Raw genomic sequence first — 24,339 nt, 5'->3', positions numbered from 1 at the left:
AATCAGTGGGAGTGGGGTAAGAGCCTGTGTGAAGTCCACAAGACAGGAGCTGCAGAAGGCCTTAGGGTGGAAAGGACTTCTGGAAGTCACCTAATCCAACCTCCTGCTCCAAGCAGGGCTGACTTCAAAGCTAGATCAACTTGCTCTCGACCTTTGGCACATATGTAGATAAGATGTATAAGATGTATTTTATATCTAAATAAGGGAATCCCCTCTCCCTCTGATAAACACAAGTTTATCATTTGAGTCAAAGTAGGAATTTGTTTGATATTTCAAATTTGACTGATCATCCCTTTCATGAAAAAGCAAATGTTCACTCTGTTGCAGTGTGCAGTGATGAACTACTGTGTTTGTGGGCGAAAGTAAATGATGACTCAACCTGGTTTTAATCTACTAGTTCTTGCTAGCCTCGTGCGCCATGTATAGTTTGATTAATAAAGTCAGTATATCACTAGGTTCATCATTAACTGTGGCTCTCCTTGCAGTAGTTTTCAGATGGTGTTTAAAATTAAATAAATTCTTCTTCCCATCTCCTGTCTTTGCCATTTCAAATTGCTAGACCTGTGACTTCCATTACAGCAGGTACGAGCATCTCTTTGTGAAGCAGCTGGCAACGACTGCATGAGGATGGCTTTATGTGCCCTGAGGCTTTATATGTCACTTTTGGACATACTTCTTCGCTACTTGCATTACAAGGAATCCCAATTCATCCTTCCCTGACATTTTCCAAGTTATAACCTGGTGTGCAGCTGCCAGGCATTAAGGCTCCTATGGTCTAAAAGTTCAAGGCTTCCAAGTTACAGATCTCACTGTTTCTGACATTCAGCATGAGTTTCCAGAGCTTCACAGCACTGACATTTGCTTTGCTGCTGAAAAAGGGCAGAATATGAAACTCCAGCAAGTGTTGTAAAAATAACTTTAATGCATTTCTCAGATGTATGTTGGATGAAAGATCAATTTGGACCAAACATTAAATAAGTTGAAAGCCATCCCTTTTATATATCCTGTCTGGAAGTCCCTAGGTATCTAAGAAAAGTCACTTTTTCCACATCACTCTCCATTTCTCACCTTTGTTAAAAAAGGAGTCTTTCCCTATCATTTATTGGCCATGTACTTCTGCTTAATTTGTCAATTAAGCTAGCCAACTGGGGAGAAGGTACCAAACCTTACAAAGAAATGGATGATTATCCTAATAGGATGAAAGTTCCTCATCTTCAGTACTTTCAGACTATAAATGCTTGATCACAGAAATAAATATAGATGTTCTTATTAGAGTACTTCCAGGGTTCTTTTCAATAAGCAGAACTTGTAATAACTTACAGTAGGAGGAAGAATAGCAATTATGCATGGATTTTCAGCTTAGCTGTTAAGTGATGCAGTAAATGTGTCCTTACATGCTGAATTTCCACATAGCAAAGGGCATAGATGCTCGACATGAGAACTTGAGAAAAACATAATCTCAGTCGTGCACATACTTGTTGAAAATGGACAGTGAGTTGTCTTATAGAAAACTAGAATGCATTGTTCTTATATTAAAATTCTTCTGTCATATCTGTTGTACTACGTGGTTTGAAAGCTTTTGAAATTAAGAGCTCCCATGATAGCCCTGAGAGCAGCTGGGTCGGGGTGCTACATTGCTGTTATTGGGGTTCCCCGTCCTGCTGTTGTGCCTTTGTGCTCTTGTATGTTCATGGAGAGGATCTTTTACTTACACACCCAAACAATTTGCAGTTCTGCAGCAAAATGGAGAGCATTGCAGAAATCAAATCTAGAAAATTCCATGCTGATTGAAGTTACAGTTGGGAGAACTACAGTCAACTTCAGCCAGGTATTGAAGAAATCATTGTGAGAGTTGCTGCTGCTGAATGAGTAATACAATGTGCATTGCTGTAGCTGATGGGTGTCCCATTTGGAATAAAACCTGCTTTGCCAAGTGCAGTAAGCCAGAACATTTTGGTCAGGGCCAAAAAGGTGCAATAGTCTCATCCTGATCTCCAAACAGCAGCTAGCCAGGCACACAGATTTTTCACAGAGGACAAGTATTTCTTAGCAGCAGGACAAGTAAACTCTTTACAATATAATCCTACTGCTTCCATCAGTGCATCAGCATTGTTTCTGCTGCGCAGATGAAGCACCAAGTAACTGCCTCGGTGTTTGCCTAGTGCTGGCCACAACATTTTCCTGCACTGCGCAGGTCAGCAGAAATCAGCTGGGTGTCACCAGCTTTCTAAGGGCCTGTTGTCATGCCTTTTTATTAATCCTTCTCATAGCCACTTTGCAGTCTGAACAGGAGAGGAGAGAGAAAAGGGAGATGAGATGTAGTGTGCAAATAAAAGCAGGCTTGAACAAGCGTCGTTTCATGAAAGAATAATTGCCCAAAGTTTCTCTGAGAAAGTTCAGGAGGAAAAGAAGCGACATACTGGAGAACAGTCCAGCCTGAGCGTGCTGTGGTCCAGAAACAAACCCAGCACACATCCTGCTCAGGGTACCGGCGGCAGCAGTTTTATCCTTTACAGGGTCACCTACTACTTCAGCCTTTCAAATGACCCAAGTTATGTGGGACACAACTTGGCTTGAGGAAGCTGTTGGCACAAGTGGCAGTGATGAGAATCCGAGCGGGTTGTGCAGAATGGTCTGAGCACCATTTCAGTAGAGGGATGGGTATGAGGGGAAAGGAAAGGCAAGGAGGACTTCTCCCACAAAAGAGAGCACATCCATGCTCGTGTTTTATTTGAGGGACCTGTCTCAAACACAGAGACATGTCACTCTATGTTATTTTTAAAAGCCATGAAATCAATAAAAGGTAAACCGTTAACTTAAAATAAATTCTGCTTTCTCTGTAGATCCTGTTATTTAGTATTGCTTATGTAAGGAAACGTAATTAGGATGTATACTTCTGCCGCATATCACGTCAAGGCCATGTTGAATTCCAGAGTTCATAGCAGTGAGTGAGATTTTTACTGGCATTGATTTATAAAATTGACATTGTTTAAAGAAATTTGTGTGTGTGTGTGTGTGTGCATGTTGATTTGTATTAGGCTGGTTAATGAGTTATGCTATTTTTGTAGGTAACTGTAATGATCTGGAGGTAGAAATACCTTAATCTGGTAACATTAAAATGATGATGCTGCTCGGGAGATGCAGTGCAGCTGCGTTCCATGCAGTGCGCTTTGTCGGCACATTGCTTCTGAGAGGGTAGCAGGGATTGCACCAGTGCTCTGTGGCCTTGCAAGTTGTGTTACCAGAGAACTGGTGACAAGATCTTGCAGCTGTTAGTTTTGTGCTTCTGCTTACTCAGAGTTGGGGTAAAACAGAGAAAAGCAGGATGGGAAAGAGAAAGCTCAGTCACATGCATTGAATGTAGTTTAGAGTGAAAGGGCTTTATGTCTGCTCTGACAAAAACCACTCTCCAAAGCCACTGAATAGTGCTGGTCAAATGCAATACAATTCAAGACAGATCCATCTTCTTTTAGCCTTCTTTTTTGAGGAGTGTCTCATTTACTATATACCTTTTTGTTTTTTGGCATTCACTAATTTTTTCCAGTTCTTCACCCAGTCTTGTGCTATTAGCCAGTTCTAGTGACTGTATGGTGGCTGCTCTTCAAGCTTTTAACAGACCACAAAAAAAAGTTACTGCAAAAGCAGGGTATGAAGCATTCTGTTTTTCATTTCCAGAAACATCCATACGTTCAGACTGTGTTTTCCTTTCTACTTAGCAACAAAACCTCTGATTATTTTGCAATACATCTGTTATAAGCTCTGCCTGTACTGGCAGTACTTCAAACTTCTCTGCAGTTTTTTGCAGGCTGCCATCAAAAAGAATTGACCTAATCTGATGGAAATTAGTTGGTCCCTTGCCTGATCATAGACACTGCTGCTCTCACTGAGAGTTGATCCTAGTTCTGGACTTAAAAAAAATTGGGTTACATTAGGAGTTGATGTAGTGGGTTGAGTTCCACAGGCAGCTCCTCTACCCCTGCGGCTTTATGCTGCTGACAATCTACTGGTTTCTTCTGAAACCCAGATGCATGCAATGCAAACACTGTGAGGTACTAAAACTGGAGGTCTAGGCTCCTGGAACTGTGGTGTCTCTAATACATTCCCTCTGCCAGGGAGGAGAACAATGTGTGAAGCAGCAGTCACTCTGCAGTGACCAGTTCTCCTCTTCTCTGCTCATTATTCTGCTGGCTCCCATGCTGGGAGGGCCTAGGGGAAGGAACCCCAGGCTGAACTGAAGATGGGAGTCTGCTTGCTCGGCCAGTACTGAATCCTCTAGAGAATATAGAGGGAAAATGGAATTCAGCTCTGTCCTGCATATCATCTGGATAAACTCTATTGAGCTTCCCACAAGTCAAGTTGGGGCAAAATACACGTATAGCCCAGCGGTACTACAGGCTGCTGCTGGCTGCGATCTCCGGTCACAGCACAGTTATAATACCCAGCAAAACTAAAGTTTTATATGGCTTTGAATGACAGCAGATCCTTTGCCTGCCAGTTGCTTGGTTAGAGACAGTTTTGTCTTTGCTTTCTGGAAGGAGCCCAACACCAGTGCCACAAAAAGCCCGTAGAGATGCAATGTTTGCTTGTTACTTTTTTTGTCATATGGGCTGGCAGTTCATTGGGTGGAGTAGGAAGCATGTCTGATCAGATGAAGCTGAGCCTGAGGCAGACTTTCAGAGTTTCCCTGCCAGGACTTCAGTGCTGCAGCTGAAGGGCGGCTGCAGCTGGGATGGGGTGGGGGCCATGGGGGCTGGTACAGCCTTTCTGTGCCATAGGAGGGAGGACACGTACTAGAGGAGGTACTAGGAAGGAAAGGGAAGATACAGCTGCTCTCTTAGGCTACTGCAGTAAATCCATCCTTGGAACTCCATTTATAAATGCTTTTATCCGTACTATATCACAGCCCTAAAGAAATGCAACAATTTCCTTGGCTTGTGTTTGGCCTTTCTTCTAATTTTCTTTTATTTTCATAGCCAGAGCCTGATACATTGCTCCACTGTAGAAGTACTGCAAGTGGCAGTACATTCGTTTCAGTGGAACAAAACCTGATGACAGCTGAAGGGGGACATCACCATGTGGCTCCCCTGTGACTGAGAAGCAAGTGGAAGGAGCAACATGGCATAAGTGTAAAGCACATTAATGAAGACATATATTTCTTTAATACTGGTTTACATATTATAAGAGTTTGGATTGACGTATCTTCCTGCTTGTCAGTATATGAAGAGAAATGTCACCTATTCCACCCCTCCCTGCAAGCTCCTTCCTACCATGTCACGTACACTTTTTTCTTTCTTTCTTCAGCACTTTCCAGTAAATTTACTCAGCCCTTTCACCTAAAAGCTGTGGTTTTGCCTCTGTTTCAACCCAGGGAAAATAAGCGCAAAAATAAAGCTTCCATAAATCTTGTCTTGCTGCAAAGCTAGCACATGGCAGTGGCTGTGCTGATGAAATGAAGGCAGAGGTGGGAATACTGGGTGCAGTGCTGTGTACTAAATCGCAGTGTTTACAGGCAAAAATATCCTTTTGGGCTGCATCCTGAGGGTAGGGACATAGCTGTGTTTTTCCCATTATCACTAATGGAAGTCAAAAGGCTGAACCACACACCATGCCCTGGAAACGTGCCCCCTTATGTTTCTGCCCTACAAAGCCATCTTGTGCATTTCCCCCCAGCTCTGCTTCTATAGCAGGAGCTGTTCAGAGGTGTTAAATGGTTATAGCCATCATGCTGATGGTCATACATGCTATTCTCTCAGTAACAAAGAAATGTTAAATTCCTATTTTGCTACCCACAAACTTACAGTGTGTGTTGGGCAGATTGGCCCAGCGGCCCATACCACTTCTTAATATTAAAAAAAAGCCTCTGAGGCAAAGAACTTGCTGAAATCTTACTGGATTTTGGGTGATCATTTCTATCTCGTTTGAAGGTGGTTTGCACTGCTTGGTAAGCGTAAGGATCCAGTGAAAGGCTTTGCATCTCTGATAAAAAATTAACGGAGTAAGGAACTAGAACTGCTGGTCTCCTCTCAGTGTTAGGTCAGGTACAGTAGGAAATAGTCTCTGGTGTTCTGGTATTACATTACCCAATCATTCAGTTGCACTGTGATTAAGAATTAAAATGTGAAAACCTGTGTGCTTGGCTAAAACTTGGTCAACCACCTTGACAAAAGATAATTAGTTTCAGCTGAATGGAAATTGGCCAGCATTGAGGACTCTGCCGTTTGAGATTTAAACTTGCCAATAACAACTGGAACTGGATCCTTGTGAATATGACTTTGCTGATTTTAAGGTTATCTGATTCACACAGTGGGATAAAGGCATAAGGATTTAATAGTTAAACACACAATCGTGCAGTTACTGTGGAGGTGGTCCTCACTGACAGCCTCTTCACACACTGTACAAGAGATGAGAGTTGCAGGCTGACTTGCTGACTGCATGTCAGCAATAGAGGCATGATATTGGAATAGTGTTAAAAAGTACAGCTTCCCCTGATAACTAACCTCTTACCTCAGGTAGTAAACTGGGGTTGGCTTTAGAAATTGGAAAGTCAGAAGCAGATGTGGGTAGGTTACCTTTAGCAACTCAAATTTTATCAAAATGGGGAAACAAATCCAACCATGTTTTACTAAAGTTTGTAAATAGCAAGGTTAGTCAACAGTGGGTCTGATCCAAAGCATCCCAAGTCCAGACGTCCCAGCTTTTAGTCAGGTAAATATTCCATTATATTTAGTGGGGCTTTGTAACAGTCTGTGCAAAGCTTTCATTTGAAAAACTGCTGGTATTTCCCATGTCTGATGCCAGCAACCACTCCAGCACTTCAGGGGAAGGTAACTCTTAGCAGGACTGAATATTTTTCAGTGCTGTCTGCTGAGAGGAGGGATAGCGCGTGCTGGCTGGCCTGCACTGCTCGCTTGCCTGAAGTGGTTCAGGGAAACCAGGGATAAGTCTCTCCCTACATTACTTTTTTTTCACCCTCTGAGCAACAAGTGATACTTGCAGAAGGCTGCCCATTTTAATTTGTATTGTGAAAGCAGTATTTTTTATTCTGTTATTTTCAGACCTTAAATAAGCAGTAAGAAAGGTATCAATTACTTTGATTTAGCTTTTTGAAGAGTAGGGTGCCAGACAATCTATGTGATGCCTTTGATTTTCTGTTGAAGCTATGTGCTACTTGGAAGATGGCACTACCTTGGAGTGATAGTAATGATGCTGCAGCTGGTTGTCTCGTCATCGTCTGTTCTGTGAGTAAAGAGTTACTCCATCAAAGTGATTTCTGTGGAATAAAAGTGACATGAAAGGAGAATGAGGCAGTGGGTTTTATTTAATACCCATCTAGCCTAGCTATAATTGAGAGGGAGAGAAAAAATGGTACTTGTCATTTCTAACTCTTGCTTAGCTGCATTTTTGAAAGATACCTTTAACATTTCATAAAATACCAGTGTATCTCCCTTTCCTAAAGAGATTGAGTGTAAATATGTCATGTATTTTTTTGCCTATACTTAAGTGCCTTCAGGCAACAGAAATCTCCCAGGCTTGCAATATGTTACAGGCTTTCTGATTATTTTTCTTCTTTGACTTTATACCTTATCTATGGGTTGCCTCAAGCAAACTCTTTCAAGAGGCTCTCTGTATGGAACCCATTTATGTGCCCTGCAAAGAGAAAGAGAGGGAGGCTGTGTAAATTTTTTCACTTAGGAGTCGTCAGCCCTGTATATCTGGATGTCTGCAGTTTGAAGGTTTTTTAGCAGTGATAAATACACAGGATCTTTCTCACTCCGGCAAAGTTCTAAACATTCTCGTAAACACCAGGCACAGCATAGAAGCTGAGTTACGAATGGACTTGAAGATTGTATTTGCTTCCCACTGGCCTATACAACTGTACTGATGCTAATCTGCTGTGATGTTCTTGTCTGGTCTCTTCCTGCAAGTGGTGTTCCCTTGGTTGGAAAATCAATGTAGCATTTCACCATCATCTTCTAACTTTGCTCCAAGTGGGACAAAGTGGTGCAGTCCTTGCGATGCTTGCTGACTCTCTGCTTGCAGTTAAACTGCAATTGGCACTCTGTTGAATTGCACAAACAGGAGAAACACTGAGAGTAGAAACATTTGCCCAGGAGGGCAAGGCTGAATATAGGCAAGCTCCTAGCACTTCCCTCATGCTGGCACCCGTGTGAAGCAGTTAGCTTCCTATGGCTGCTGTTTATTCTGTCTGAATCAGATCTGTTGCTTAAACAGGTTTTTATGAATGCTAGGTACAAGTATACGTGCATGCATGGACTAGAGAAAAGAAATAAAAAACTGGGCTGTGGAGAAATAATGAGGATAAATAAGCCTTGTGGAGCTGACTAGTGACACTGTATGTCAGAGACTCTTACAGGAATCAGTCCTGCAAAGAGCTGCCACTGATTGGTATCAATGTTCCTTTTCTGAGAGAACAGACAATGCTACAAACAAAATCAATATCACACTGACCAAGGGATCCTTGTACATTGGCCCTAATGCCACTTAATGGAATAGGAGTTACAAAAGCAGTGCAATTTAGACACCTTCCAATAAAGCCATTACATTCTAGGCTGATATATTCTCCATTTTTAAAGGCTTGGGCTATTCTTCAATGTATTTTTCTTCATTACATTTTCCTAGTAAGCAAAAGCACCGTTTCAGTTTAACTTTACAATAACCTGCAGCTCAGCAGAAAGCCTGTTATTATGATGCTTGCAAATGAACTCGGAACTTTTTTCCAGGACTGGCAGTACACATGTCAAATAAACTTCACCAAATCTGGTGAACAGGGTAAGGCCCAGTTTTGCAGCTATTACAAAAAAAGAGAATGAATGCCAGCAGACCATCCCCTGTGCAAAGAGTGACCGCCTCCTGGTAGCAGGGTGATGGAGAGAGCTCGATCAGACATCCCAAGCTCTGATTTCTGTACCCACCACATGCTGCCCGATAGACCTCTTCTCTCTTCTGCAATACTAACCTTCTTCAGACAGTTAATAATGCAATCAGCCCTGTCAGTCAAGACCATAAGAAATAGTTTTCAAACGTTCATGGCTGGAAAGCTTTGGCACATACATATAACTATGCAAAAGCCCTGTTCTTCAGAGTGTGATATGTAGATTGCAGAGTTACACCTTTCTAAAGCAGGAAATTTCAGTTCTGTGGACACTAACACTGCTTTAATTGTGGTCCAGTTGACCTGTGTCTGTGCAATGGAGATGCAGGGGCAGAGCTATCTCTACAGCTAGGAGCGAGGTGGTTGCCTCAGTGCAGTGCTAGGCTCATTGTTCTGCTTTTAAAACCTCAGGTAGCTTCTCCGCCCACCTCTCCGTATGAACATAGGTGTACACATAGACCATGACCTTGGCCTTCAATTGCATGGGTAGTTGTTGCCCACATTCACTGTACCACATGAGGAAACCACACAAGATAGAAATACAAGAGCTAGAATTAATTTGCCCAGGTAGCCACACTGCTGGCAGTCTAATACTTTCAAATGCATGACTTCACATTTTAAATGTTCCTCTAGTGTAGATTTTTGATATCTCTGTTTCTTGCACATACCCCAAATATTTATCTTCATGCAAATAATTAAAACTACACTGAAATTTTAATTCTGTGCACCCTTTCCTACCTGAAAGTGCAAATAGATTATTAGAAGTTGTCGTAAATATTTCACGCTGTGTTGTGTGAACAAACGCACAGAATTACATAAGGACCAAGTCTGTACTTGTTCCAAAAATCTTATTAAAAATAGCAAACATACAAATCAAAACAGATGTGCATTTTCCCAGTTATTTTTGAAAGTTCAGTTTAGGATGTGAGACAGGTGTCCTGAAGGCAAGTAGTTTGGTGAAAGCCAGACATACCAGCAAAGCCCATCAGGCAAGCCTGTTTCCATACTGAAGAGAGTTGTTTCTTGTAAAATCAGCTATTCTGTCTGTGAGGAAGACTATTTAAATATAATAGATTTGAAACAACAAATCTTTACATGAAAATATAGATTGTTTGTAATAATTTTAGCATAAGTAGGTGCAGAGCATCTGAACTTCTGTAGGACAGCAGCAACTAGAGATGACAGAGAGACCAAAGCTCATGACAGATGACTCCCATGAAGGCCAGCAGTCAGGAGAGCCCTGGACTCATCTGAATGGCCTTAAAGCCGTGCACCTTCTGAGCTTCTGTCTGTGCTGCACCCATACTGCAGGGGGTCACTAAAGGTGCCATATTAATTATTTGTGGAATATTAAAGGGCTTTCTGTTGAGCTCATTTACTTCACCCCAGACAACTGAGTACAGAAGTTCTGGTGTGTGGATGCAAGTATTCTTACCTTGGATGCCTCTGTTGCACTTTCTGTTACTAATTTGCTCCAAATACAGGACTGTCCACATCGGCCAGGCCAATGACAAATACTGGGTTTCAGGTCATCTGAGGTGAGCTTGTCTATTCTTGTCATACCCTATTAGCTCTAAATTTACTGCAGTCAGCCTCTCAAAGGGCAAATCATTGCAGTAATTAATTTTACTGCAGCTAATTTTTATTTTTAGGGAAGTGGAAGACTAAGCCTCTATTTTAAAATAAACAGAAAACACATTGTCTCTGGAAAGAAACATCAGGATTGTTACTGGAAGCATTCTAAAAATAGAACTTTTCAGCTAGAGCTGTATTCCACCAAAGTAATTAGGAATGCAAACTCATTAGAGCTTTATTTAGATTGCTAATATTTCTTTTTGGGAACGCAGCATGGCCCAGTGGAATTAGCACTGGACTGGGACACAGCAAAACCTGCCGTCTGTTCTGTTGTCTACCACTGTGCCATTCTGTAGGCTTGGGAGAGTCACTCTTTGTTCTGGGACCTCACATCAGAGCTCTCCTACCTTTTCTAGAGATGAGATACACACTCTAGTATGATCTTTACTTCACTGTAACACTAATGTAACACCTATCTTATTATTCCAGGGCCTGTGATTCATGACATTTGAAAATTAGGAATCACGAGGGAGAGTCTACAAACTACCTTGTGCTTGAGTCCGTTTCCCAGACACAGGCACACAGTTGAGATGCCTTAGGGTGTCCCACTTGGCCTCCAGCTGCTGCTTCAGGAGGCTGTAGGTCTCCCATTAGTCCTCTGTTATATTTGAAAGTTTTTTGAGGATATCCCAAATCCTCTGTGGCATCTCTGATGGCATTAGACAACCATGTCTGGGCAACTAGTTCAAACTCTAAATGTCTGAGTACGCAGCCTTCTTGCAGAGTCAGCAAGGGTAGCTCCTAACTTAGGTGTACCGGAGTATCCTCCAAACAAATTTTCTTCTTCCCCTGGAGCATGTAGGAATTCCAGGCTCTTAGGCATTTTCTTTCTTCCACCAGTTAACCTTTTTTTCTCCACTGGCCTTTACCATATTGCAACAGCAATTTATTGTCTTTGAAATGAAACTGATTTGCAAGCTACGTGAGCCACCATTCAGGTCATGTGGCTCTGAACAGTTTATCTTTGCTTTCAGTTGCTAACAAGCATTGCCTAGCTAAGAATCCACTTCTGGAACAGAGTCAGCTTTGTTCTCAGGAGATGAAGTATTAAATGATAACTGTGTTTGGGGAATGGAGCTGTTCACGCTTTCCTTTCCCTGCTGTGCAGTCATCCGCTCCCTGAAACAAAAAATTACCAGGAAGTCCTGGGAAGTATATGCTTATCCAGACTGGATGATGGTCTCTGCAGGTGCTAAGCACTGGAGAACTAGGACCACTGAGCTTAAGATACCTGTAACAGGATGAATCCAGTTACATTTAATATAAAATGCAAAAATATGTAGAAATGTTTGATACTTGAAATATTAATACGTTAGCCTTAAAGAATTTTCTAGGCTTCCTCTAGCAGAATAAATTCTTGACACTTGTAAACTAGAGTTTTAAATTATTTTTACCATCACATGTAAATACATCAGAAACAGTATTCAAAGTTGATTGCAGTCATACATTCCTGACTTTTCTGTAAGTGCCCAGCTCTGCAAATTGCTGATCAACTCCTGCAGACACCAAAGGGAAGCAGAGGGAATGCCGTACGCCCTTTGGAGGCACTTACCAGCATACAGAATGAGGCTCTGCTTTGGCAAGTGATGAAATTAAAATTTTCTTCAAGTGTACTTGCAGCTTAGTACCCCTTTATTAATATTTCACAAAAGTATAAGTATTTCATGGCAAACCAGGTAGAAGAGGCTGTTTTGCTTTGGTTTCTGCCAGTTTGCAAGGAGAAATACAGTAACAGATTCTGTAAAAGTTACCTTCCCCTTTCCTTCCCTTCTCCCACAAGAAAGCCATAGGGATCAAAAACTTATTTTCTGTGCAGGGAAGGCTGTGTAGTTTCTAGGTTCCGTAAATGGCCATAGTAGGATCATTTAAAAACTCTCAGTCAGATGGCTCTTGGTGGGCCCTTTCTCACTGCTTTGAGCATTTCGAAACTGAAACCTCTCTGCCAGGACCCATTGCCCAGCCGCTGTGGAGCTCAGTTACATCCTCTGCAGAGGCTGAAGCCTCCCCTATGCTACAATATCCTCCCTTGTGAACCTGCCTCAAACTCTGCTCAGGCAGCTGGAACAGAACAGGGGAGCCTGGTTTAAAACTACAGTGATTATGAGGAAGGTTTGCCTCATAGCAACAACAACTACTTTCTGTCTTCTGTGAAATCTGAAAGGTGGATAATTTAATTTAATAATGAAAGGATTTGCTTTATCAATTATGCAGAGATTTCTCTGTTCAGAATGCATCAGCACTCCTTAAGGAACAAGTACATTCGTGATTTATTTCATTGTAATTTTTTGTCTTTGCTTGTGAAATATGCATGTGCTGGTACATGTAGTTCTCCAGTGAAATCCCTGTCCCAGATTCTAACAGACAGAATAGCCTCCAGCCATCTCGGGCAGGAGCTGCACAGGGGGTATGCCTTGTGGTAGGACGTGATAGAAATAAACACTCTCCACAAAAAGTAAAACTAGGCAAGGGAAGGGCCAGCTCCTGTTGGCAGGAGCTCATGGCAAGCATCACGGCAGTAGAGATCCTGCAGCGTTCTGGCATGATGAAATGCATGTGGATATATATTAAGCAACTTTGAAAATTACCTACTTGCTGTTTCTGTGATGCAAACCTGCAGAAAACAGTCCACCAGAGGGATAGCTCAGATTTAGTGCTAGGCTGCAACTTTTATGAGACCTGGCAGATATTTTGTGGTATTCAGTTAAAGCTGGCCTCAGCATAAAGATAGTGATTTTGGCTTGCAGAATGTTTTGATTGGAGAATGCCATGATTTTTTTAATTGAAACATTTGAGCATTTCCAAATTGAAACCTTTCAATCCTACCAGAAATTAAGAAATTAATTGTAAAAAGGTAAATACTTTATATACATATGTGCATAGGTAAAATGAATAAATAAATACTTATATGTATTTATGCATGTGTGCATGCAGAGAAAAAGTATCTGTAAGTGGATATAAGAACCAGAACAGACTTAATTTTAAATCTGTTGTGTTCAAGCAGATAAGTGTCTGATCCTTCCTTCACCTCTCCTAGCTGAGAGTGAGTAAGGTCTCAGAAAGACAAGTCTTCACTTCACAGGATCAGAATCGTTGATAGCAAGGCTGCCTTGTCCTGTGTAGTTGCCATGGATGCCAAACTGGTATGGGATGCATGAGAGTTACAAAGCATGCACGTCAGCTGTGGGGTGTCTTTGTGATAATACCACAAATCCTGGTATAAGTAATTCTGATAAAACAAACACAATACTGGAGTTGTAGAAAAATTTCTACATTTTATTTAGGAGTAATGATAGTTTTATCTGTGTATCTAATACACTGCAAAACTGCTGAGACACAAAACCTGCAAAACGGCACTTTGAAAAGATAGGGTTTTCTTTTCTTTCACAAAGCTCTTTTACCTTTATGCTAGTGCCTGATTCCTGCATGCATTGTCAGGATACCATCAAAACATTGCCTTTCTGAAGAAGATCCAAGAAACAAGTGGCTGTAAGTTTTCTGTACGTTCTTAAAAACATCTGTGTAGAAGTGCTTTAAAAAGAGCACACATAGCATAAATTGTGTGGGAAGAGTTAATATGTGTATTTCTTTTAGAAACTAGTTTTTCTTTTAAATACAGGAATACCAAGTGTGTGGGCAAAAGAGCGTGGAAAGAGCCTGGTGGAGCAGTACCCTTTCAAAAAGCATTTTGGGCCCAGGCTGTGGAGAGTGAGATGGCAGATGTTCAGAAACAGCACAGTGGACCTCTTTCTATTTTCACTGAAGTAAAAATGAATCATAACCCTTTTACAACTGTGGATGCTCTTGTTCATGCTGGAAGAACGCAGAGATGAGAAACAGGAACCTGGATGGATGAACTGAAGGCCACTGTTAAGCATTACTCAGATTGCTTCCTATTCCTATTGCTTTAGAATTAAATTGCATTGTAAGGCTTAAAATCAGAAAGCTGAACTGTAGGTAACAATGGGAGTGGAAGATAAAATACTTCTTCAGAGGATGCACCAGTATAGTCTTACTAGTAGATTCCTATTTATTGCCATGGATGTGTCATAAGAAGCAAAAATGGATATTTAATAATGATATCAAGGACAAGATAAGGGTCACATTCTGTTCTCATTAATAGTAATTTATACTGAAAGTAATTGCAATAATAATCAGTTTTACCTGGCTATACATAAAACCAGAGAAATGCATTCTTCCGTCTTTTGGGTTAACAGTGGTTTTATTTATAGCATTTTTCTGTTGGGCTGCTTGACTCCAGAGCAAAGCTTGCAAAGCAAGCACAAGGTGGGTGACAGCTCTGAACCCAGGAGGGAGTCTGGCTGTGGTGTTTGGTGCCCTGTGCATCGCTAACGAGCTGAGGGGCCAGATCCAGTTCTTGGTCGCTAGCCCCTTTCTGGCTCTGGTGCAGAGTCCTTTCAGGTACTCTAGCTGGAGAGGGACAGTCACCATCTGTGGCCGCAGCATCTCCCCTCCAGCGTGGAGCATAGAAGTCTTCCTGGGGCTGTGGCACTTTCAGGCCAGCCAAGGTAGTGCTAGTTCCCCTCAGCACTCAGTGAATTTACAGTTCAGTGGCTCCGATCTCTCCTGCCTTCCCCTATCGTGTAATTCCAGGGTTTGATTTAATTTTTGATAAACTCTGCTTAAGTTCTGTAGTGTCATGAAAATGCTGCTTATTTTTTTTCAGTAATTAGTTGGACTTTTTTAAACTTTCAACATTTTGCATTGTTGATGAATAGGCTTGTTTCTCACACATGTACTTCATCAAAGCTTGCAGTTAATAGTGTAGTTTCCTTGCAACTCAGCTGCTGCACTGAGGGAGTTTATTCTGTGATTTGAAAGCTGCTTCCTGCGAGGGCATCAGTTACTAGGCAGACACCTGTCACAGTCACGAGTGCATGGCATTATGATGCACGATTTGCAAAGAGACAAATGGATTCTCTACTTGTGGAAACAGGTGAAGGTGTCTGTAATTGAACAATATTTCTACTGGAATTGGTCTAGTGGAAAATGACGTAGTTTACTGGCTTCCTGGTTAGTGACTGGGAAGTGGCATAGAAGACTTGGCATATCCTTTTCACTTCTAAAAGTAAATACTGATTTCTCAACAGAAAACAGACTTTCGGAAAGAGCCACTAGTCTGTGGTCATTGGAAAATTTCTCATTCTCCACAACTGGAGTATTCGTTCCAGTGAGTGAGGATTACTCACTCTCCCTCCAGGTGCCTCAGACATATCCTCCGTCTTCTTGACGTTCAGTCTGACAAATCCATGCTGTTTCATTAAGCAGAACTTAAACCTGCACTGAAGTAATCAGTTCTTATTTAACTTTTTTTTTTTCATACTCTTTAGATGTCTTTCTGTATAATCTAAGTGCTGTTTTAGACTGTTCTTCAGATTCTGAGCTTGATTAACAGCCAGAAATGCAGACACTCTTGACGGACCCTGCAAAGGACTTTCAGTGTTGATTGCAGAAACTAGTCAGGAGGCTGGAAACAGAACTGTAGGGCTTGTCTCCAACAGAAACACCATTCTAAATGTGCGTTACCAAAATTGGTAGGTATCCAGGCTCTATCTATTGCAATATCCAAGACGCTAACCTTGTGTCTGTGCTGCTAGAATAGTAGGCTTTGCCCACTTGATCTTACCCAGAGCTGGATTTGTTGCTCTGTCCTCTCATGATCTTAGGAAGCACCTGGGATGGAAGACAAGTGGACAAGAGCTTCCTCAACCTGAGAAAACAGTTATTCTCACATCTCTCCTTTCCTGGAGGAGTGATCCTAATCATTAATTACTACAGAAAATGTAAGTGCCAACACCTAACTGTGCTTTAAAAAAAATCTCCCTAGTCATTGCTTTGAAACAAAGGCTGCTGGTGCTTACTCTTAGGAGAGCTACCATTGAGGGAGCCCCTGTATCCGCCATGGCTCTGTACTCGAACAGCAGCAGCCGGGAGCTGGCAGTGAGCTGCTGTCATCTAACATTCACCAATCTAGGACCTTTGGCGGCTCGATGCACAGCACGATAGCTGCCTCTGTAACTGCACATTGGAAAAACACTTGAGGACCATTTTTCTCTGACAAATCTATTAAGGAGACTAATACAACTTTGATTTCCTTCCAGCGGGGCAAGCCAGCTCCTAGGGTTTTGTCAGGCAAATTCCTTTGTCGAAGGACCACATTAAGTCACAGTCTGGCAAGATTTTTCTATGCAATGAAACCTAATTTCCTCTTTAGTGAAGGTGAGGTAATGTGGCACTTGATTTAGCTGTGTGGTTGTAAAGTTGTGCCTAATTCCATAAAACTCTCATCACAACAGCTTCCTTTAGCAATCAGCAAATAATTGCCCTTCCCAGCTCCCTGTGAACAATTTCACCTTTCCGATCGGTATCCTAAACCTCTCTGTTTTTACTCACTTTCTCAATTTTACTAGAAGGGCAACATTAATCAGAATTGGTCCAAGTGGAAGGGGTCCTTTCAGTGCTGAAATAATGCTAGCACTTCTCCATACTGCCAATTATTAGACCTGGTCTTTCTGTCACTCCTCCTTTTCTTCCTCTCTCTCTATTCACACAGTTTGCACAAGACAAATCAGTATCCAGGAGGACAATACTGGAGCTTCTGCTTCCGAGGGTGAGCTCAGGGCATCCCCCTGTAACTTGCCTGGGAAAGACTCGTCCTTTCCAAAGCCCAGGGTTTCTGTGGTTTGTCTCTTGGTTGCAGGTAGATTAATCACAACACTCACAAACGAAGAGGCATATCCTGCTTTTCTAGACAGCTGTCTCCCTCTCTCATCTTAGCCCTCCCTTGCATGGACAGGAAGAAATGTGAGTGCTATCCAGACTCCTTAAATGCCTCAGACCTACATATCCTGATAAATCAACCATCTGTCATTTTTTCAACTCATGCATTGATTGCCGTAATGTTGTTTCTTATTCCCAAATCATCCAGAAAATTAAATGCTACTAAGGAGGGTCTCTGTGCATGTGTTTGTGTGTGTGTATAGAGGAAGGACAGGGGAGGCTGAGGTTTGGGCTGGTGATTTGCCCTGCCAGGCAGCAGCAGCAGGAGGTAGGAAGGAGTGATTGGGAGGGGTAGGAGTGGTGCTGTAAATCCTTATTATAGATTTCAAACTGACACCATTGAATGAATGTTATTTCCACTATAAAAATAAAATGCACAAAAGAGTTCCTTGAATAATATCTGACAAGTTGATTTGGAAAGTTCAGCTTGGTAGCTAAGCCATCTAACTTTAGGCACCTAATTTAGTTAAGACTAATTAAGACAGGGTGCCCAAGGGAGACAGATGTTGTCAGCATAAGTTCCTGGTTTTGAACAGTCCTCTGGTGTCATTTCTGTCCTTTTGGTCACTGTATGAGAAGCTTTAGGAGATCAGTATCTTGATCCGATTGAAGCAGAGTGAAAACACTTTCAGAAGTGCCTGTGAGTACTAGCTAGAGAGGTGCCTGCTAGTGCTGGCATCTCGTTGTGGACTGGCTGCAATGAAACATTAAGTGTAGACTATTCTAATAAAGTGTGAGTGTCCATAAACTAGCTGAGTCACAGTCACTTGGGACTTCACTTTTTATACTAAAGTGTATCATTATAAAACACTTCTTTCTACTCTTTAAAGTCATAAATACCAGGTTTCTAAAATACTGCAAGGAAAAGTCTACAACAGTAAAATAAGTTAACAAACTAAGCATAATTGGTTTATTTATAATGGAATCTAACTTCAAAAATTAGCATTAGAAAAGGTAATTCTTTCTCTTTTTCAGCGATCAGGTGGGGCCTTAGCTATCCCTCTGTGTGCATTTCAAGGAACTGTATCTCTTCAGGCACCCACAGGAAAAACTCTCTCTTTATCTACATATGAGGTAAGCACTGAAGGGCAAAAAATAACACCCACATCAAAGAAAATTGAAGTATATCGATCTAAAAGTGTTGGTCATGAGCCAAACCCAGAGGAGTCTCCTAATACGTTTGCTGACACAAGTGTTAAAATTCATTTAGAGGTACTTGAAATTTGTGACAACGAAGAGGCCCTGGATACTGTGTCAATCATCAGTAATATCAGCCAGTCCTCCACACAGGTAAGGTCTCCATCCTTACGTTATTCACGGAAAGAAAACAGGTTTGTCTCATGTGATTTAGGGGAAACTGCTTCCTACTCCCTCTTCATACCATCAAACAATCCTGACAGCGATATTAACATATCAATTCCAGACACTGTCGAAGCTCATCGGCAGAATAGTAAAAAGCAGCATATGGAAAGAAGTGGTTATCAGGAAGAAATACAAATGTTGAATAAAGCTTACAGAAAACGAGAAGAAGATGGCAACAGCAATTAAAAGGCATTTAATCTAGACATTTAAACTGATTTGACAGACATTGGTCCTCTTGACTCAAGTTACCCTAGCAAATACAATGTCAACTGTTTTTTCCTAATATATAAATTAATTTTATTTGGGTACACTGTTAAATAGATTAAAACTTCTAATGATATATGAATGGGATAACAAATATTTAAGTGCTTTACAGCTTTGCATAGTAAATTTCAAGTTATTTTATATCTATCTATTTGAGGAATGTGTGTCTAAAAGGAATCCTAAATAAAGTCTTAAAACCCAGCTTTGGTTGCTTGTCGGCACTGGGTGATCTGTCTGTGGGAACCTGCGGAAAATGAGGGAGCAGCTCCACAGGTGTGAACTTAGAACAGTTTTGGCTGACTTGCAGTTCTGCTCTTACTGATGTGCCCAACTTGAAACATTTGTCTGAAAAAATGTAGCCCAAACCTAAGACTAGCTCATTTAGTTGACTAAGCAGAGGATTAAAAGATACGTAAATGGTTTAATTTTCTACTGCTCTATACATGCTTCATATGTAATACCTATGTAAGTGGCCATTGTATAGACCTTTGAATGTGCGTGGCTGAAATGTAAGCATGCACATTCTGTAAATACGACATTGTGAAACTTATGAGTGTTCTCATGGTTGTTATTTCTTTGATCAAATGTGACAAATGTTGCTTAATTTTATGCCAGTTAGTCTGAAGAGTCCCCTTTTTTGCCTCCATGATCTCTTACCAAGTTAAGAAGTTTCCCAGCCTTACAGAATATTTGCAACTGCATCCAGATAAAGGCAGCATTTGAAATGTTTGAAGAGCTAGGAAGTCAAAATTAATTTGAATAATGCTTCATGTCAGAGTTGTCCCAAGCAAGGAATAGTTTTACAATGTTGTCTTCCTCCTCAAGGCCCACATGGAGCTAATACTTTTCTCAACACAACCACGAGAGTGGGTGTAGCTTGCAGATGGTTGCAGGAGTCCCACTGGCTCACAGAAAGAACACTACTGTTTTTTCTGCCATATGTATTCTGTCAGTAAACCTGTCATCACTCCTCTTTGGATGGACCCTCATGCTTTAGATCTGAGTCAGGAGCTTGGGGTTACAACTGATTTGTGACTCCTTAGGAGAGGGGAAATGAGCTATTCAAGGTGGCCAAACTTAGAGACTGAGCTTAGACATCAACCTCAAGAGAGTGGTCTGGTTACCTAAATCAGGTCCCAACCTGTATCACCCTCAGGAGGAGCTCATTGCTCTATTGACTTACAAGGAACCTAGAACTAAGTCTAAAGCCAACCTAAAACCAGCGAGTACTCTAATTTGTGTCAAATTCAGACAAGCCAAGGCGGAACAGTGAATGGAGTCCTCAAGTCTTATATTAAATATGCTGCATATGCTTGAAATGCTAGTGCATTTTGACCAAGACCTCTTTCTCTGAGCGTTGGTCATTCATTTCAGTTAAACAGAGGTAAATATACTCTCAGGACTTTTCAGCAGTTTGATTAAAAATTACACTGCTTCTTTAAGGAATGGATTTAATTTCCAGTGGTATGCATGACAACATAATCATTTAGGTGTCTGCAGTCACACTGTTGTCCACTCAGTGGGAACATGCAATGCAAAATAAGCACAACCCTATTCAGGATTCCTTTATGGGTTATGAACAGACAGAGCAAAAGGGCCAAATACTGCATCTCTTTGCACTCAGCATTCGATACAGAGGCATGAAAACAAGCAGACGACTTGCCTTCTCACTTCATCAACGTAAATCAGGCCTGCCGTCACTATCAGTGGGGCTGTGCTGGTGTGGTCGAAGACTGTAGGTTGCTGTGATGGAGGTGGATCACTCTGCAAGTTGTGCTTTCCATGTACTGCCTTTCCAAGATGAAAACAAGAGCTCTTGTAAGATTGCCTCAAGGCTCTTAGTTCCACTAAGATGCTATGTTATATTTCAGATTTAACAAGAAACTACAGTAGAAGGAACAATCAGTGGTAAGTCTATCGAATAAATCTATATCCATACATGCAGAGCAGAGACACATTCTGCTGTCTCTGAGTACGTTGCTTTTCTTTGTGTTCTGTAGAAGGAATGCAGAAAGTATCTTCATAGCAACAGACACACTCAATCCAGGTAAAGGTAGCAAAGTTGTGATGGAGGATGCAGTTCATCACAACTGTAGTTTGGTCAGGTGTTCTGTTTTCCCTGGAAGCGATTTGGACTATGTTAATAAGATTATGTGCTGATGTGTTAATCTCTGTTGGATGTGTTTACAAAGGGTTAAAATTTGGAGACATTAAAATTCTGCATAGCTGTGACCCAGAGCTTGACCTAATTGTAGAGTGTTGTCTTGCTGCTGTAATAAAATATAGGTAATGAATCTGTAAATTTGATAATGTACAAATGTCCGATTATTTTATTTTTTGCTCTAAATGACTCACATCATTAAACAATTTAAAGTGTCTGAAAACCCAAGTTGTAATTATTGAATAGATATCAGCTCCTTGCACAACACACCAGAAAACTTGCTGTTTGAGAAAATTTGCTCCTCTTTTTTTTATTCACATAAGTGTTAAGGTGTCTTCATTTATAATTTGGGCTTAATTTTTAAAACAATTCTTTTATAAGAGTTTTTAAGGAAAATTTTTTTCTTCCTCCTCTGTTATTTTTCCACTGTCTGACCTTTTAAAGTATTTCAGTCACAGCTTAACATTTGAGGGCAAAGTGTCAATGACCATTTGAAGGTGACTTGAAAGAGACCTCATCCCTGTTCAGACACCACAGCAACTGACTGAAAAAAAATCCCTTGGAAAATGTGACTTGAATCAGCGCCCAGGCTTCCCCTGCTCTTAGGACATGGGTTGATGAATAATGCAAAGGATAGAAAACAAGAAACTGGGAAATAATTTTGAGATAATCTTCGGTAAGCAGTGTATCCAGTGGGTTGGAGTTTCCTTACAGTGGCACTCATGTACACTGAGAATAACATTACGTTAACGGAGTTACAAGAAAAATAAATCTGTAATACGCAGGGCCAGGCCCAAGAACCCCAAATGCCTCAAAGGATTGTGCTTCTTGAAACAAAAGATACAGCCAGGTGCTGAAATTTAAATTTTCTATACTAATCTTGATAGAAAATATATCTTACAGCATCATACTATTTCAAAATACAGTAATTTCATAAAAAATAATAAATGTTACTTATGCGTTATTTTACCTTTATAGATTTGGGGTTGATGCATAGATTCTAGAATATGATTTCACTTCCCAGTATGTATCATTATAAGTGAGTGTTATGTTCCTCTCTCTTAATGAATTTTGCAGATTTCAGTGTCAGAGCAGAATAAATTCTGCTTTTCTACACTCCAGCAACAGCTCCTATAAGAATTGCAATACCCACATCTGTATACTCCTGTATGTTCTACACTCTATGTTTTATAAAACAAACTAATTTTAAAGACCTTCAGTCCCTGCACAAACAATCTTTACTCATAGAGACAGTCCTATTGACTGCAGTACTGCTAGTGTGCAGTAGCAAGATTTACTCACTGGATTGAGAGCTGTAACGTGGGATCCTCTTTTATTTTGTCTCCCCCTTCTCAGTGTTTACCTGATCTGTTTCGTGTTTCTTCATTAGGAATTTGACTTCAAGGAATTTCACTTCAAAGTACTGAAAGGAGAGCACCGTCTTCTGTCCTCTTTGAGAGCATGCTGCTGCATAGAGACCATTATGTGCACATGCATTACTTTACATCATGGTAGTGTGCTACTGAAGTGGATGAAAACTGACGGTGAACAGTGGTTAAAAGGAGTTGAAAAGACCCAGTAATAGGCAAACCAGTGAGATAATTTCAAGAAATGTATGTTTTCATACATATTAGAAAATTATCTTTACATGAATAGATGCACATTTCCTATCTTTCCAACATCTAAATCTACAAATCTACTAAAAATATTTGAATTTGTAATGTTTTCTTTAGAATGTGTGGGGGTTTTGCATTTTTAAAAAAGACATGGCTGAAATGCAGTAGCTACATGCATGCATATGGAAATGTCCTCTTGCACTAAAATCCCATTTATTTCCAATGTGTGCCCTGCTGGGGTGTCCAAATACACTATCATGGGGAGATACTGGATCAAACAGAATGAATCTGTTGAACTCACCCAAGTGATTCAAGGTAAGCCTAGAACATTTTTCTTCAGTAATTTTAAGGAGATACAACAGACGAAACCAGCTTTCTGACAGCTTGCTTAGGCACGCAGAACCTAACACGAGGTGGAACGGTGTGTCTAAGTCAAGCGGCATCTGAGAGTGTGGCCACACACACACATTGCTGACGGGATACATACCATGAGCCCTGGCTGGTGGTATGTGTTACAGATGGTCACCAGGGGCCCTTTCATTCCAGGCTTTGCTAGTTTCAAATTAGCATCAGACACTTCTCCTGTCCCGGTGTATCTAAATAACAGAACTAGAGATAATAATTGCCCCAATTTATATTCACCTACAGGCTAAAGAAGGCCCAGAAGGCAGGCTGGTTTGTGTGTGGTTAATGTTGTGCCACTGACATGGAAGTTCATACCTGAGCAGCAGGATGTGTTTTCCCATCTAGTATCCTACCCCTGCCACCCTTTTGGAAGGACTTGTGCTGTTCTCCCTCGTTTGGCCTGTATAGGTATGCCAGTGACCTCTTTCAACAGGGGATCTTTTAACATTTCCTAGATTTCTGAGAATTTTGTGCTAATTTTCTTTGGCTCTTTTTTACTCCCTAGTTGGTTGTCACTGTGAGGCTTTTGGAGAATGCTCTGCAGTTACTGTTAGTTTATGGAGGATGATGGATGCAAGAAGTCATGGAGTGTGCTTCCCTACTCTGCGTTAAGCCACAGATGCAGGATGAGGAGAGAAGTAAGGAAGAAGTATATTTCCTCCTAGATTTCTCATTTCTCTCCCACGCTCCTTCCTGTAATTTGCCTTTCAGATGATCTTCGTCAGTACCCTCCAGCCCTTGTACTCTCTGTTCTTGGTCCCCTCCTTTTCCCTCTTTTCTCTGGGTAACCTCGCCCAGAGTTCAGCTGCTTGCTGTGATGATGACTCAGAGATCTTGCTCTGTATTCCTTACTGGTCTCTTTATTCAAATTAAAATCCAAGCTTCTCTGAGATTTCCTCATACCTGAAACTGGGTATAGCTAAAAAAAGACCACATGATGTTTCTTGCACGAACCCTCCTGTGCAAGACTGCGGCATGACGCTGTGCCATTTGGTAGATGTACAGATCAGCTCTGGGTGAGTTGGTGGATCCATACAGGACACTGCGATGCACCATGGGTCTCATCTCCAGCGCGGTGCAGTTTTGTCCTTGGAAGAACGGGCCCCGTCAGCCATCTTCCACCTACTGCTATGATCACTAAGAAGAGCTCCAGTGGCTGCCTTGTCATTCAGGTCCATCACCTGAGGTGTCCGAGTAAAAGAATA

At 41.3% G+C, this 24,339-nt stretch overlaps 1 protein-coding gene and 1 long non-coding RNA gene across 5 annotated transcripts in view; both read left to right on the top strand.

Moving 5' to 3' along the window:
- Positions 1 to 20,095, top strand: part of GPR149 (G protein-coupled receptor 149) — a 29,218-nt gene extending 9,123 nt beyond the window's left edge. The window contains exons 4-6 of one of the 3 annotated variants that reach the window (XM_030029218.2): positions 18,302 to 18,400; positions 18,537 to 18,616; positions 18,750 to 20,095. In XM_030029218.2, coding sequence (XP_029885078.1) covers positions 18,302 to 18,400; positions 18,537 to 18,616; positions 18,750 to 18,777 — 207 coding nt within the window. In that variant the 3' untranslated portion in view covers positions 18,778 to 20,095. Of the gene's footprint in view, positions 1 to 18,301 lie in introns of all 3 variants that reach the window. The other 2 variants (XM_030029217.2, XM_030029214.2) reach the window with 2 other exon arrangements.
- Positions 20,096 to 22,874: 2,779 nt separating this feature from the next.
- Positions 22,875 to 23,899, top strand: LOC121233610. Of its 2 annotated transcripts, none has more exons than XR_005933466.1 (3): positions 22,875 to 23,044; positions 23,378 to 23,542; positions 23,640 to 23,899. It is a non-coding gene; the product is annotated as an uncharacterized LOC121233610 (long non-coding RNA). The 2 variants fall into 2 exon arrangements; XR_005933465.1 differs by having other exon boundaries at positions 22,875 to 23,234.
- The last annotated feature ends 440 nt before the right edge of the window (positions 23,900 to 24,339 follow it).

The sequence above is a fragment of the Aquila chrysaetos genome, chromosome 10 (genome assembly GCF_900496995.4).
Source record: "Aquila chrysaetos chrysaetos chromosome 10, bAquChr1.4, whole genome shotgun sequence".
Taxonomy (NCBI): Eukaryota; Metazoa; Chordata; class Aves; order Accipitriformes; family Accipitridae; genus Aquila; species Aquila chrysaetos.
Note: the sequence above shows the minus strand (reverse complement) of the source record. Positions and strands in the feature narration are given on the sequence as shown.